General features: G+C 41.8%; 5 protein-coding genes across 5 annotated transcripts; 2 read left to right on the forward strand and 3 right to left on the reverse strand.

The window, feature by feature from the left end:
• Positions 1-3144: 3144 nt before the first annotated feature.
• BCR41DRAFT_392221 (topoisomerase II-associated protein PAT1) lies at positions 3145-6555 on the reverse strand (the record flags this gene model as incomplete). The annotated part of the gene is made up of 9 exons (XM_022028435.1): positions 3145-3286; positions 3447-4025; positions 4149-4500; positions 4627-4909; positions 5040-5362; positions 5510-5570; positions 5720-5802; positions 5979-6074; positions 6324-6555. The coding sequence occupies 9 exons, from the start codon at positions 6553-6555 to the stop codon at positions 3145-3147; spliced, it is 2151 nt and encodes a 716-aa protein (XP_021885470.1).
• Positions 6556-6898: 343 nt separating this feature from the next.
• BCR41DRAFT_383492 (hypothetical protein) lies at positions 6899-7589 on the forward strand. Its single transcript, XM_022027472.1, has 2 exons — positions 6899-7305; positions 7442-7589. Exons 1-2 carry the CDS (start codon positions 7008-7010, stop codon positions 7492-7494), a joined length of 351 nt encoding a protein of 116 aa, XP_021885471.1. The 5' UTR covers positions 6899-7007; the 3' UTR covers positions 7495-7589.
• A 371-nt stretch (positions 7590-7960) lies between these two features.
• Positions 7961-9109, forward strand: BCR41DRAFT_331460 (hypothetical protein). Its single transcript, XM_022021801.1, has 3 exons — positions 7961-8502; positions 8675-8719; positions 8853-9109. The coding sequence occupies exons 1-3, from the start codon at positions 8009-8011 to the stop codon at positions 9019-9021; spliced, it is 708 nt and encodes a 235-aa protein (XP_021885472.1). The 5' UTR covers positions 7961-8008; the 3' UTR covers positions 9022-9109.
• A 102-nt stretch (positions 9110-9211) lies between these two features.
• On the reverse strand, positions 9212-13348 carry BCR41DRAFT_418781 (hypothetical protein). Its single transcript, XM_022029667.1, has 6 exons — positions 11886-13348; positions 11660-11772; positions 11349-11528; positions 11099-11247; positions 10760-10994; positions 9212-10644 (listed from the first exon to the last, which is right to left on the reverse strand). Exons 1-6 carry the CDS (start codon positions 12885-12887, stop codon positions 9411-9413), a joined length of 2913 nt encoding a protein of 970 aa, XP_021885473.1. The 5' UTR covers positions 12888-13348; the 3' UTR covers positions 9212-9410.
• BCR41DRAFT_345868 (hypothetical protein) lies at positions 12503-13348 on the reverse strand. Its single transcript, XM_022022796.1, has one exon. The coding sequence runs from the start codon at positions 13214-13216 to the stop codon at positions 12878-12880; it is 339 nt and encodes a 112-aa protein (XP_021885474.1). The 5' UTR covers positions 13217-13348; the 3' UTR covers positions 12503-12877.
• Positions 13349-15008: the final 1660 nt, after the last annotated feature.

The raw sequence follows: 15008 nt of genomic DNA on the forward strand, positions 1-15008 counted from the left end.
TATATACCTCCACCCAAAGATGAAAAAGCCAAGAAGAATAAGAAGAAAAAGAACAAAGATAAAAACAAGAAGACAAAGAATAACCAGGTGGGCGAAAGCGATACTGAAAGTACAAGCGGATCTGAAGATGAGGATTTTGATTACGACGATGAGAAGGGCGATAAAGATGGCAAACATAATAAGGACGAGTCTTATGATCGCGGTAGTAACAGGGTTAAGGACCACGGTGAAAAGGAGAAAGAGAATGGTTCTAGGAAAGAGAATGCGTCAGTCAGTCGGTACCGCCAGTTTCCGGATGATTTCAATAGAAATGAAAGACCCACAACGCAACGACGTGGTGACACTACATATGATATCGGGCACAGTAATGGAAGCAATAGTCGTCCCACAGACTCGATGCGCTCGGCTGGAGGCGTAGGCATGGCTGGTTCAGGAGGAGGTCGATCACCCGTGACACGGAAACCAGTAAAGCCTGTCACTGGCTTTATTAGTGGTAACGCCGCTAAGGATAAGAGCATTATTTCATCAACTTCCAATGCTTCATTGAATCAAGGTGGGCGTCCAGGACAGAGTAAGCAGCAACAACAGCAACCTTCATCATCGCCTGCAAAGAAGAAGAAGAGTGTTGAGTACCTCGGAAAAGAGGAAGCCGCTCGAACCGAACGCGCAACACTCCCAGATATCCAGCCAGAGCCAGTTGAAAGAAAAGTACTGCTCTCAGGACTCTATGTAGATATGCCTCCATTACCAGTAGAAATTGAAGATGATGACGATAATGATACCCACCGCAACCCTCTGACCGAAGAGTCTTCTTCTAGAAGCAGTAGCTCTTTGGATATCCCAGTTCCTAGAATGAATTACCAAGACCGTCATCATCATCCATTACAAGACCGCTCTTTTCGCAAACACCAACATCATACTGGGTATGACATGCATGACCCAAGAGTACAGGAATACGAGGCATGGAGGCGCAAAGGGGATGGTGACACAAATCCGCAACCCTCAATCTTGAAGTTTCAACACCGAGACCATGAGCTGGAACGCGCCGCTGCAGTCCCATATGTACTACCAGTCCCTGCCGTCCCATTGTCTACTCGTCCCAATGTCGGACCTATGATGTCCGGCGACCCCTACCAACGTGAACGGGACTTGGATCGTGCTGAATCTTCCGCCGTCGCCATCAATATTCCTGACGATGACCACCAAGCGATAACTGAGCGCCCAGCACTGGCTATAGCAACACAGACGGAACCATTACCTCGTGACCATAGATACTCTCGCCCCCGAACAGAAGAAAAACCAACTATAGTGGCAATCCATTATGATGACCGCCCTGCAGTTGCAGCCGCATTAGGTCATGGAAGAATCGCATCAGGAGATGCAGGAGCTGCTACAATAAGATCGGAGCGGGACTTTTACCATCATCAACGTGATGCAAGTCGTTCAGACCCAGAGTTATCCAGGTACAGAAATCTTGGTTATGAGGGTGATGAAAGAAGCGATGAGGTTGAATCGTATTACGAGGAACAGGACCTTTGTCATATCCGTCAGCAGAGCTCTCAAGGTCCTCGAGTTACACCGAAGGCTACAGCCCCGCAACAGGCCTTAGCATCTGAACCCACTCTGGTTCCTACCTCTACTGTCGCTATCGCCACTGCCCCTATTACTACCTCTGCTCCTACGCCTGGCTCTGCTCCCGTCACTGACCTTACGCCTCCAGTCCCAGCTTTTGATGATGTTGATCCCATTGTCGCTCAGTATAATCAGTTGCAATATAAGCAAAAGCTTGAAGAGCATCAACACTTGCAAGAAAAACAACAGCAACAACAACAGAAGCAACAGCAAGAAAAAAAATTACTGCAGCCACAGCAGAAGCGTCAGGAACGACATGAAGGCTCCCGACCTCAACGCCACCGTCCACAGCTACAGCCGCCATTGCATCGCGAAGCTCGACAATACGCTCCACCACCAATTCGACGTAGAAACAGCCTTGAAAGTCTTAGCTCAGACAACAGCGGTGGTTTCCGCGTACGAGCTATTGCAGGAGCATACGACCGCCGCCATCACGCCTACGTTTATGGCGGTTATGGTGGTTACGATGGATATGACAGATATGGATATGGGTATGGATACAATGATGGGCATGATAGGTATGGACGTAGGGATGAATTTAGGGGTAGAGATAGAGAAAGAGAGAAGGACAGAGGCAGATATAGAGATGAGCACTACGAACGATATCGCCCTTCTTCTCCAACGTCGTCCACAACCTCTCGCTTCACAGACACTCGTTACGAACACGCATACCGGCATCCTTTACCACTGTCACAGCCTGTCCAGCCGCTGCAATTTTACAGGTTCCCTGAAGAGAGAGAGCTGTATGAGCAGCGACGACGAGAACTGCAACACCAGCAGGAGCAGCAAACAAGTCAACGTGGGCACGAACAAGGCACAGGGTATGGCTCAAACCCATCTATGCGTCAGAGCACAACCATTAGTTCTAATGCACGACCATTGCGGGACCACGAACGATCCTACCAGTTGTCGCGCCAGCAAGATCAGCAGCAGCAGCAGAGGGATCAACGTACACAACGAAAACCAAACACAAGCTCATTCTATGACGATCTCTCGCAGTACACTATTCCTCAACGTCCTGCAGGCGCATCCCATCCAGCAAAATCCTCTCAAGCTCGTGGCATAATACCTTTGCCCACCCAAATGCCGAATGCCTCACACATGATGCCCTTACCCATTCCTATGCCCATCTACCCATCGCAACCTCAGCCTGCGAGACGCTCGACTATGGACTATGCTCAACCGGATCCAAGCAACTATCATGGTGGTGGGAGAGTAGATGCTGGAATGGATGGCTTGTTTCCTGCATCCAGGTACGCAGCTCCGTTTTTGAGAGATTATGAACTGCAACAACGTGAAGGCCGTCGACAAATGGCCAGGAGTCCGCCAATTGATGGGCCATCAAGTTTTAACACGAGACAGATGACGGAAGGAGGATCGAGATATTAACAGATGATAGTTATATAGACGCAGTTTATAATAAATGAGCATACATCACATCATCCAGCCAGGTTTGGCCTAACTTTTCATCTTTGTTAATTTTCGAAGAAATTGATTGATTTATTTTTATTTTTACATGGCCGGGACGGTAACTTGAGAGGCATCTAAGCCCAAAGCGTGCAAAAATAGATTGACATTTCCAATCCTCTGTGCTGCCTTCTCAGGAGCAGAGCGCGATGTCTGCGCTGCAATTACATTATCCAAAACTTGCTCTCTATTGTTGTAAATATGAAGAAGGCGTTTATCAATACTCCGAACATTTTATAAAAAAAAAAAAAAAAAAAAGATGGCTTGATCAATTCTTCTTTTTCTTTTTCTTTTTCTTTTTCTTTTTCTTTTTTCTTTTTGTTACTAGCCCATCTCTAAATCCATACCTAACTTCGGTTACAAGAACATGTTGTTGCTCAACCGAGGCACCCACAGCCATGGCTGCCAAAAACCGCCATACGTGAACATCTTCTGCCATGGTGGCCTTGGGCATGAATAGCGCGGCGAAATGTGTCTGCAATTGACTGAAAAGTCGATTATAAAGCTCGTTCCATTGTTCAATTTCGCGTTCATCCGGAATAGGATAATTACTATGTCCCTGTTTCAGAATCTCTGCACGGGTCAAGAATAATGTCAAAAAAGCCAAACCTGGTCTGCTTCTCGCCACCCAGATCATATTGTTGCGCTCAATGAACAATGCCAAAAGCCCAACAACAATCCTGAAGGGTGCCTCGGAGACAAATCCCAGTAGAGGCGGCACAATCGTATTCATGAACAGCTCAATCTCCTGGTTACCCTCCACATCTGCATAGATCTCGGACTTGCAAACATTCAACGAGTCAAAATTGGCAACGAGCATTGTCAACAGCGTCAGTATCTGCTCAGGAAGCAAATGGCGAAGTACGCGAGGAATGACTTTCTTTCCCTTGGAATAATTCAAAATCGAGATGAAGGGATGGGGATGACTAATGTAGGTTTTTTTTTTTTTTGTTAAAAAATAGAATAAAATAAAGCCTGTTAATAAGGGTCAATTTAGTTGGAAATCAAGCCTACGTCCCTCTTCTGACAACAAAAAATAATTAACTCACACAATGCTGATAGGGACAGTGATTCGAAGCTCTCTCCACATCTTGCGAGCTAATTCTCCATATTCCTCGTTCCATTGCTGAATAACTTCTCTTGCAAGCTCTTCCTCGCCTGGTCTAGGAGGAGGAGGCTGTTGTCGTCTCATCTGCTCCAGAGCTAGGACGCAAGTGTAGACGTTCTCAATCCATCCCAAGACAGTGTGTGACTTGGTGCTGACAGGCCCAGGCGAAGGAGGCTTGGGCAAGTTTCCAGCTAAAACATCATTGGTAGATCCACGCTTCGAGACCTGCAAGAGTTGACGGGGATTGAGCACAGAGTTGACAGCAATCTTTCCGAGAGCACCCTCCACAGTAACTATGAGTAAATGATGAATCGACATGATATGATCAGAAACAAATGATTTCATTTCTTAACACAGATCAAAGAGATTAAGATGTCCCGGGACATTTAATTTCCGTTCGCTTCACAATTTCACAATACCATTAGTGCGCTTGGGATTGCGTTTAGCATCGCTGACGATCCTCTGAACTTGCTGTTGCATTCGCTGCTCTGTTCGGCCATTGCCTCGGCGTCTGTTGTCGGGATGTCCTGAATCCATCATACTGCCAGGTATGCCCATCTGTTGAAGATGTCTGTTGCGAAGAGCAGTGTACACTTGACAATAAAAGTCATCGGCGTAAGGGTCATCTGTAACCAACTGAGAAATCTGAATACGGTTGATGAAATCCTTGTCGCTCTGAGTCATTAACCCATTATGCTTCGCCTAAATATAATTGCGATGGGTTTACAACGAGCAAAAAGTTAAAGTAGGCACTTTTACAGTTTTTCTTTTTTTTTTTTTTCTAAGTGAAAAAACAAAAAAAAAAAAAAAAAAAAAAAAAAAAAAGACTTACAATTTCCGCCTGTTTGGCAAGTCTCTCGGCACGGCGCTTCTCAAGTCGAGCTTGCTTAGCCTGCTGTTCAGCAATCACAGACTCAGTGTAGATGGGACGCCCTCCGTTAATGCTCATCAAGGCAGCCTCGACCTCCTCCAAACTCATCATCTTGCGCTCCTGTTGTGCAGGGATTTGAGGTTGAGTTCCAGCAGTTCTCAATAGCTGCGCCTCAATTTCTTCCAGGCTAGGCTGATTGCCGAAAGTTGAGGGGCGCGATAAAGCAAAGGTGCCTACGCCAAAGACCGGGTCGTGAACAAATCCAGTGTTTCGTCCGCCAGCATCTACGATAATTTAATAAGCCCAGGAAGATTTCGTTTTTTTCTTTTTTAAAAAAAAATTGTTGATCGGAAGCTTGTATTTCAAGTATAACGCATTGTACTGTTCATGTACCAAAGAGAATGTTAGTTGAAAAAGGAAATGGCACATACCCATGCCCTTGACGGTCGTATTGCCGAAAGAGCCCCAGATCGACGATGCAGCTTGTGATGGCTATAATAGCATGAATATTTAGACATTAGACATCTGGAAACAAATATTGCATGTTTATACATATGTTTAACAGCAGCGACCACAAGATATAGATAAAGTCGGAGCTGCAAAGAAATGACCTATGATAAAAAATTAAAAAGGCGTATTACCTCAGGGAGACCATTCTTGTAGCTGTCCTGCTGAGCAGAAGCATCGTTCTCCCAGAGAGAAGCAAAAGATGAGCGGCGAACTCCTGAACATCATCGTATTTTGTTATTTTGAACCCATCCATGCATAGTAATATTTACAAAAAAAAAATTAGGATCTTGTCCATATGAATGCGATAAAATCAAAAGTTCGTTCCTTGTGAGCATCTCTCTGAAACTGGATGACTGTAAGCTTCCATGATGCCAGTCAAGATAAACTTACCGACATGCTCGTTCTGCTTAATGTAGAGTTCTTCTTCTTTCTTAAGAGCCGGTGCGATTTGGCGCGTGTTGCTGGCAAAGTCAAAGTCGGTTCCAGCTGTTTCGTTGTTGAATATTGATTGCCGTTATCAAGTGCAAAAAATAAACAGGCGAAGAGATAGGGAAAGAAAAAAGTTAATTGGCTTATCTTGTGTTCTTTTCTCCTCATTAAATAAATAATAATAATAATCATAATAATAAAAAGCAATAAAAATAATAAAGCCGATCTTGATTTCTCAATCAATGAAAAGTAAGAGTAATTGCTCCATTAATAAAAAAAAGAAAAAAAGAGGAAACTTGCCTTCACCACCAGTACCACCAAAGGTCTCATCATTGAGGTCGTCTCTGGTCTCCTCCAGACCATCAGCTAAATTGTCGTACGTCTCACCATAGTCGTAGATTTCAAAGTCCTCACCAGTCTCAAGAGCATACTTTTGAACCTGACGATCCAGCTCCTGTTGCTCATCTGGATTCAACATAACTTTGCGACTACCCGGACGGCCTGGCATGACCGTATTGAAGCCAAAGAAGTCGGACATTGTTCCAAGAATTCGTATTCGTCCTTTTCTCTTCTTATTTTGAGCTCCAACTTTTTTTTTTTTTTTTTTTTCCCCTCTGTCTTAGCTTCTCACTCCTTTCTGTTACTCCTGTACTTTTTTTTAATAGTTTATTGCTGTTGTTGTTGCCTCAGCACTGACCAAAAGGACATATGGTGCGAGAGAGAATAAAGTGAAGATAATCGTCGCGAGCACACAGCTGCTTTGAAGGGAAGTTGGAGGCGCGTACAAGTGTCGAAGTAGGGACAACAGACAAGCTTAAAAGAAAGTGAAAAAAAAAAAAAAAAGATTGGACCGAACAAGCCAAAAAAAAAAAAAAAAAAACCCCTTTTAGGCTGACGTCGACACAAGCTTGTTTTCTTTCTTTCCACACATTCTCTTTCTTTTGACACGACCCTTTTTTTTGTTCAGTCATCCCAACACGAGGCGAGAAAATGAGTGAACAACCTTTACCTACCACTTCTGATGGATACATTGATATTGACGCTACTAGCGCTGGCGCTGGTACTGCTACAGACACACTCACACAACGGATATGGGATATCGATGATCAACTGACCAATGATATTGACTCCATCGACGGAGACTCTGACATCTCTGAATTCTCCACCACTTCCACCCGTGACATTCAACGTGAATGGGATGAAAATATGGAACAAGGTCGTCAGTTACTTGCCTTCGTCATCGTCCCCTTTGTTGGTCGTTGGCTTGGCAAAAAAGTTTCTTACTGGAGTATGTTTCATTAGGAAGTGGTTTTTTTTTTTTTATAGATCTCTTGAAGGCTCAATGACCAAATTCATTATATATATCTATCTTCCAATATGAGTATCCACTAATCACAGCTGTCTCTCTCCTATTAATATCATAGTCTGGACAAGATTTCTGCAACATCACTACAAATTTCGTTCGATAGGGATGTAGATGGCCGGAGCGTGGAACTCCAGGAAGGAAGAAACATCTTTGACTGATAAAAAAAATATCAATGTCAACATGAAATACGAGCTTCCATTTTTTTTAAAAAAAAAAAAAAAAAAAAAAAAAAAAAACGAGGTCGACGGTATAAAGCTTTTTCATCAATCAGGGACCGACGATAAACTTTACAAGCAGCCAAGCAGTCAAGCCAAGCTTCATCCTCTGTACACTATCTATCTAAATCAAAGTATCTACAGTTTCTACAATTTCTACAGTTTCTACAAGCAATATTAAAGACGTGTAAAAAAAAAATGACGCGAGAGGAAGGGAATTCGCACGAAGCAATGATTATTAAGGGGAATAATCTTCCTACAAAATAAGATTCAAATTGATTGTTCATAAAACGCGATTCCACTCCACGGCTCCCTCTTTTTTTTTTTTTTTTTTTTTTTTTTTTTTCTGCAAACTCCTTCAACTCCTTCATTCAACCAACTAACATTCGAAAAGAACCTTGCACGCAACCATGCTCTCCCCTGTTAGAAGCTCTATTCTTGCACAGCTCTGCAAGTCCCCTCTTTCACAACAACGACAACAACCATTATTCTCTCGTATTCTCCGAGCCTCATTCTCGAGCGCACCCAAGCGCCACCTGATCCGTGATAATTCGTATCCTTATCCTCTTTATTACCACTTACTCACGGCCGATAACGCTGCTTCCAACAATATCCAAACCCCCTCTCATGCTGAACCCCGTTCCCGTACCTCTGCCTCCGATCATTCAGATTATAACGCAACCTATGTTCTCTCCTTCCTGGAAGCCTTCCCTAAACAGAACCCTCAAATCATCGGTTTCTTAAACCACAGTACTTCCTCTCCAGACTCGGAAGAGGAAATTGAGGTTCGACCCAATAATTTTACAGAGAACGAGGCCTTTAACGATCTTCTTCATCAAGTCATCCAACAAAATCTCAAGAAGGATCCGATGGTCGAAATGGTTTTACAGCAGCAAGTGGAAGGGTAAGTAGAAATAGACAAAAAAAAAAAAAAAAAGATATTCTGATCTGATCTGTTCTGCTCTGTTCATTGCAACGTTTGTATACAACTAATGCCGTTTCATTTTTTTTTTTTTTTTTTTTTTTTGTTCGGTTGATTGTATCAATCATTCATCACTATCAAATGAATTTAAAAGTTGGACTCATATCACAGACAAGCGTAACCCAGCGCCCTATGGAAGGTAAAATGAGGAAATGAGAAACAAACCATATAAACTTCTACGCTTGCCTGTTTAAATGTAACCTCTGTGAGATTTCCCATCACTCTGACGCCATTTTTCTTTTTTATTTTTTATTGTGTGTGTATAATAATAGAACTCCATTGCCAGAAGATATCTTTGGAAGTGTTCAAATCCTCAATGGAGAAATTCAACCATCAACCTATCAGAGAATGCCTTCACACCGTATCGTCAGTAGCAATGGTCTCTTCCAGTTGAGTGAATATCTTCATGATAAACTTGTCAAGCACCTCACCAATCTGTAAATAGTAAATACGGTCCGATCAAAAACCTTTTGTCATCTAAACAACATAAACAACTAAGCATATAAATGCAATTGCAAATAAAACGGCCTTTGTTCTTTATTGTTTTATATTTCGTTATGAGTTCATTGCTAAATATGCTGGATACTGTTTGTAGTTAAAAAAAAAAAAAAAAAAAAAAAAAAAAATATTACAGTCTTTGTACTTTAAACATGTTACAATGATATGATGATAATTATTATAAGAATAAAAGGGTAAAAAAAATAAAAAGAAAAATATGCAAAGTTACAACTATAGTTGAAACTATATCACAGTCTCTTGAAATTAAAAAAAAAAAGTGGGAATCGAGGTATTACAAATAGCCTCAACAGACAATTCACTAGACCAGAAGGTTATGTCTGAATAACAGGCCTCAATCTATCCTTTGCCACATCTCCATTTGCCATGAAAATCACTTTGGCTTTCTCTTGCTGCTCTATTGATCCTGTCTTGCTCGCTGATTGGCGTCGTGAAGACTCTCCCCGGTTAGAATTGGTCGACCACACAACGTTATGCCTTCCACCTTTACGCTTCCCTTTATTGCCGTTACCATGCTCATCCTCTACCGTTCCTCCAGCTCCAGTGCTTAACACGCTGCTGTCGCTAGTATGAGATGACGATGATTCTTGGCGATGAAAAGCCTTGTCGGATGTCGTTAATGATTTTGGAGTAACATTTGCAATGTCCGCAAGGCTAAACTCCACTGCCGCACGAGGAGTTCGGCCTCCGCTTCCAGAAGTGCCATTGTTGTTATTACCACGTCCATTCTTCTGCTTTTCACCGCAAACGTGGCCACTGTTAGACTTTTTGTTGCGCTGACTAGAGTTCGAGGTTGATCCACTACCACCACTCTTGTCCTGCTTCACATTCCGGGAAGCTCCAGATCGAGAGAGATCGTCAGGATTTCCTTTCTCACCCTTCCCCTGCTTGGACCGGTTTCTCGATTGACTTTGTTGATTAGACAACTCATGACTGCGTCCACCTCCGTTCTGGTGAGACGAGGTATCTTTTTGACACGAGAGCTTGGCAGAACTCGAATTATCCCCACCATAGATTCGGCCTAATCCTCGATGACTAGAGCTTTGTTTACTGCTGCCAGTTGGATCCTTGCTGTGGGGTGATCTGGTCCCGATATTAAGCGTTTCCATCACTGAAATCTCCGATGGCACTACTTCCTCTTCCTCATCATCGTCATAGTCGTCGTCGTAATAATTGTTCATTGAGCGATAACCGTTGGCATATCTTCGGCCAGGAGCATAGCTGTAATGGTTTGGGTTGCTAATATTACCTTTACGTAAGCTCATGGGATGGTAGTAACTAGCCGGGAAAACATATTGCTCACAACATTCGTTCAAGGATACCCTGTAATGAAGGATTTCCAGCGCTCTCTTGAATTCCTCCTTCAAGCCCTTGCTGCTAATCATATCGGATGAATTTCCCAGGTTGCGGCTCGTGTCGAATGGCTCTTCCACGCAAAATAGCTTGTACTGCTTCCCAGGCAGATGCCATCCTTTGGACTCCTTGGTCAGGTAGCAGCCATTCCGTACAGAGATCACGTAATTGTCATAATCAAACTCGATTGCAAATCTAATTTTGGATATAACCAATCCATATCATTTAAACTCTGATTAATCTAGCGATCTGATGCGACAGTCTGCATAGGTGATCCAGTAAATAAAAACCCAAACAAACTGGTTCATACCTTCTGAAGAAAGCATAGAGTAGACCTCCTAATGTTTCCTTGTTTGGCAGACCGAATCCCTCTAATTTCTCAAGATCCTGACAAAACGATGTGTTGTTGCCATTAATGACCTGGTTATCCTCAGAAAGAACGTGTGGTATTTGGTGCAGCTTGGGTAAGATAGGCGGCGAGCGCATTTGTAAGAAATTGATAACAATACAGATCCAGGTATATGTCGATATGGTCCCTCCATTTGCTATTAATCAACAAGTGTAACGGAACCGAGGGTTATTATGCAATGTTTCTATTCAAGTGTCTCAAGCGCGCAAATATCTTGCCAAGTGACAGACTACATCTTACCTGCATCGTTCAAGACTCGCCGCCTTGCCCAGTGTTTAATAATCATGGCAAAGGGTCGCACACGCGGATCAATTGATACATATGTCTTGATCATTTTTGTGTTCAACAATCCAAGCGGCGTGTTGATGTTCATGTCACACGAAAAGCGGCTACATCAGGGCAATGAATATGTATATAAAAATGTTTATAAATGAATAAGGTGCTCATTTGTTTTGTCTTTGTAACCACATCCAAAACAACAGCTTCTTACAATTCAGGGTCCCAAAATTTGACAATAGGTACTTTGGCCCTTGGTATACAGAAGACCTTTTGCATCCCATGTTTCCGGAAGACATTCGCCAGCATTTGCACATTCCTCAATCCTGACCAGGTCGTCATGATACAAATGTCAATGTCGCTTGAGCTTGTTCCCAAATCATTAACAGTAGAACTGATAGATAAATAAATAAATAAATAAATAAAAATAAAGAGGGAAAAAAAAAAAAAAAAAAAAAAAAGAGTTAAAATAGCTTTTTTTTTTTTTTTGTGATTATGAATGATGCACAATCGAAAGAGTCTTACCCAAAAGGATGGACTTGGATATCCTGTCCTGGCCATTCTAATTGCACGATGCGTTCAATCTTCTTTATCAGCCTTGTCCGGCGATGGTGGCTCTCTTCAGTTGGCAATAAACTCTATGTCAATCCCAGTAAATACGGGTGTAAAAAGGTAATCATAGAATGTTAGACTTAAATGATCAGCAGACTCACGGATGATTACTGGGTGATACACATCTTTTTAAATATACCTCGAAAAGATCGACCATGTCCATCGATAATTTAGCCTCGCATTCACGAGGAAGAATGATGGGGAAGCGTTCGTGTAGCTGGAGATTGTTTGGTTTCCTCAATGTGGATGCTCGAGTGAATTTGGATACTTGTGGTTTTGATGCTGGGATGGGTGCTACTCCTGGAAGAAGTGTTGACCATGCTGACGTGTTTGAAGCCGAGGCAGGAACAATAGGCTGTGTGGCAGCAGAAACTGGTGAAGAGCCTTCTGTTGGGAGAACCTTTGTTTCTTGGATTTTTTCCTGAGCCAATCCGTTAGTGACAGAGTCTTTTACTTTTGTGTCGATGCTGTCCTGGGTAGGATTCCTTTCAGATAGCATCGGCTGTGTTGTTGCTGAGGATGCAGACGCAAGACCTATTTTTGTTGTATCGTTCTCATCCTTGTCCTCATCCTTGTCCTCTTCATCGGGCTCGCCTTCGGAAGTGACATTGACTGGGGACAAAGGAGGGGTCGCCACCTGAGAAAGGGCTAATGTTGTGGGATTATTTGCCACATCAGCGTGAATGATCAAGCCGTAGTTATCCATTGTGTTCTGTTTGGATGATAAACCATTGTATTTCGCACGGTTACCAACCCCATTAGAGAATCGCGGCATGGATCGCTGAATTGCAGTTGTCTCTGAAGGAAAAGGGTCGGCTCCACTGTCGGATTGAGAGTCCTCTAGGCTGGCAGGGGAATCAGGCCTATGGTTCTGTTGAAGTGAATCAGCACCGTTTGACTGAGGAAGACTCCCTCGAGTTGAATGATTCGGAAGATGATAATGAATCTCGCTCTGACCGAGGGAGGGCTCCTGTCCTAGCATGTGTACCTTCGAGTGGGCGTTGTGCTGTTGCTGCTTGAGGTCTTTAATGTTGTTACTACTGCCCTTGCGATCCTTAATGTCACTGCGTACAGTCTGATGTTCGATGGAAGGGGAGAAACTGGAGTTGCTTGGTTGAGTAGTCTGATGGACTATTGGCATTGTAATTTCTTTTTTTCCTTTTTATAAAAAGAAGATGTCTTTGCTTCCTGACGATTTATCTCCACACAATTTAGGCTTTGATTAACAAGGGTTGGTGAAGAGGACTGGGAACGAGGTGGTCTAAGCAAATGAACGTGTTCTAAAAGATGGATAATATTTACTGCGTTAGAAAGCTCGGACCATTGGAAGATGTTGTTATTTTGGGAAGGAAAAGAGTTCATTAAAAGAGATTGATGGGAATTGACATCATAAGGCAGAATAGGATCGGTGGTTACGCTAGAGGAAAAAGGAAGGACGACGAATAAATGCTGCCACATTATTAGGGTCATAGCATTGGGCGAAGAAACGGGCTGGTTGAGTAATAATGCGGTGGTCACAAAGTAAAAAACTGCCGGTTGTAGCTGTGTTTGTTTGTTTCTTTTTTTGCAGCAAGAGAAAATGTTGGTGGCAAGAAAATAAAAAAATAAAAAAAAAAGGGAAATAACGGTCATTGGGTACAACATGCAGTTGAATGATGATACAAATGTAACATGGTGGAATGATGAATGAAAATGTAATGTCTATACTCAATTCACGAACAAAAAAAAAAAAAAAAAAAAAAAAAAAAAGGCAGAGTAAGAGAAAGAAGGAAAGGGGCGACAGTAATGATAACTTGTACTATTACTAGTATCATTGCCACCATAGCATATACAGTATGCAAATGTGTAAAAGATGGAGTCAATCAACACGATAAACCCACCTTTTCTTCTTATTATTATTATTATTATTTTTTTTTTTTTTTTGTTAAGGATTAAAAGGATAGAAGCAAATTGAAGTGAAAAAGGAAAGAGTGTAAAGAAAAGAGGGGAAGTCAAGCAAAAAGAAGAGATTCTCCTTGAAGACCGGGTCAATAACAGAGTGTTTGTGCAAAATAAAAGTCAGAAAAGCAATAAGAGTATAGAGTGGAGAGTAGATTTGAAGAGCAAAGAAAATGTGAGAGAGAGAAAGAGAAAAGAAAAGAAAAAGAAAAGAGGTGAGAAAGAGTTTTAAAAAAAAAAGAAACTGCGACTTTTTTTAATTTTATTATTTTATTTATTAATTGTTTGACTTGTCTTTATTATCATGCTTATTATAACAAATGATATGAGCAGAAACATTATTAACCATACCCCTAACTGTACATGTAAGGAATATGCAGGTCAATCAACCATGGTAACCAGCCAGGCTCTATGCTGGCCTGCCATTGGATCCTTGCTCTGAAAAAAAAAAACCAATCCCCCAAATGTTTACATCCACATCCTAAAGAATGTGAATGGGGTAGGTAAAGGGAAGATCAACTCCAAAAAAAAAAAAAAAAAAAAAAAAAAACAATAACCATGTCATACTCTGCGTCTTTCTAAACAAGCTGCTGACTAACTGACATTAACCCAATTCCTCCAAAGGAACAACAAGGAACACACACCTCTGCTCGCCTTGTTTGCTTATTCTTCTCCACATGTTGAAATCTTCCTTAGACAGCCCAATATCCTCGATTCACATTCACAAACAGTTACATCCACACCCACATGCACTCACAAACACATTCTTCCTGTCAATACACTAGTCTGTATAAACATCAATTGGATAGGACAAGGGTCTAGATCCAAGTCTTCACACATTCTGTTTTTTTTTTTTCTTCTTTTTTCCTTCAAGTGTTTGCTTTCGCGTGAAATACGATCAATGCACTACCTAAAAAAAAAAAAAAAAAAAAAACCCTCCGACAGTGCCGTCATGTCGTAAAGATTTATTGGTGTATCATATTGCATCATGTACAATCATTTACACAATCAGCGTAACGCGCAGGCAAAGGCAGTTAATCCATACAGCCATCCTGAATCATGATATTACGCCGGTTTTATTTTATTTTTTTTTTTAAAAAAAAAAAAAAAAAAAAAAAAAAAAAAAGAATAGGGCTCCAAGTTTTTGTAATCCCCTTTTTTTTTTTTTTACACGCCTTTTTTAATATTATTACATATTATATATTATTATATACTATTAAATTGAGCACAAAGTAAACATGATCAAAGCCGACCCTATTGACCTGAACTTGGCCCACTCATAGCCCACCCAGTGTTTTAAGTATTTTAAGATAGAGCATGTGTA

Source organism: Lobosporangium transversale (genome assembly GCF_002105155.1).
Source record: "Lobosporangium transversale strain NRRL 3116 chromosome Unknown BCR41scaffold_3, whole genome shotgun sequence".
Lineage (NCBI taxonomy): Eukaryota > Fungi > Mortierellomycota > Mortierellomycetes > Mortierellales > Mortierellaceae > Lobosporangium > Lobosporangium transversale.

Bases quoted from the DNA above. Each gene is read 5' to 3' on its own strand.
- BCR41DRAFT_383492 (XM_022027472.1), top strand. From the start codon at position 7,008: ATGAGTGAACAACCTTTACCTACCACTTCTGATGGATACATTGATATT. The intron at 7,306-7,441 runs GTATGTTTCATT...TTAATATCATAG, and splicing joins CAAAAAAGTTTCTTACTGGA to TCTGGACAAGATTTCTGCAA.
- BCR41DRAFT_331460 (XM_022021801.1), top strand. From the start codon at position 8,009: ATGCTCTCCCCTGTTAGAAGCTCTATTCTTGCACAGCTCTGCAAGTCC. The intron at 8,503-8,674 runs GTAAGTAGAAAT...TGAATTTAAAAG, and splicing joins TTACAGCAGCAAGTGGAAGG to TTGGACTCATATCACAGACA. The intron at 8,720-8,852 runs GTAAAATGAGGA...GTATAATAATAG, and splicing joins AACCCAGCGCCCTATGGAAG to AACTCCATTGCCAGAAGATA.
- BCR41DRAFT_418781 (XM_022029667.1), bottom strand. From the start codon at position 12,887: ATGCCAATAGTCCATCAGACTACTCAACCAAGCAACTCCAGTTTCTCC. The intron at 11,773-11,885 runs GTATATTTAAAA...GGATTGACATAG, and splicing joins ACATGGTCGATCTTTTCGAG to AGTTTATTGCCAACTGAAGA. The intron at 10,645-10,759 runs GTATGAACCAGT...ATCCAAAATTAG, and splicing joins CTCTATGCTTTCTTCAGAAG to ATTTGCAATCGAGTTTGATT.
- BCR41DRAFT_345868 (XM_022022796.1), bottom strand. From the start codon at position 13,216: ATGACCCTAATAATGTGGCAGCATTTATTCGTCGTCCTTCCTTTTTCC.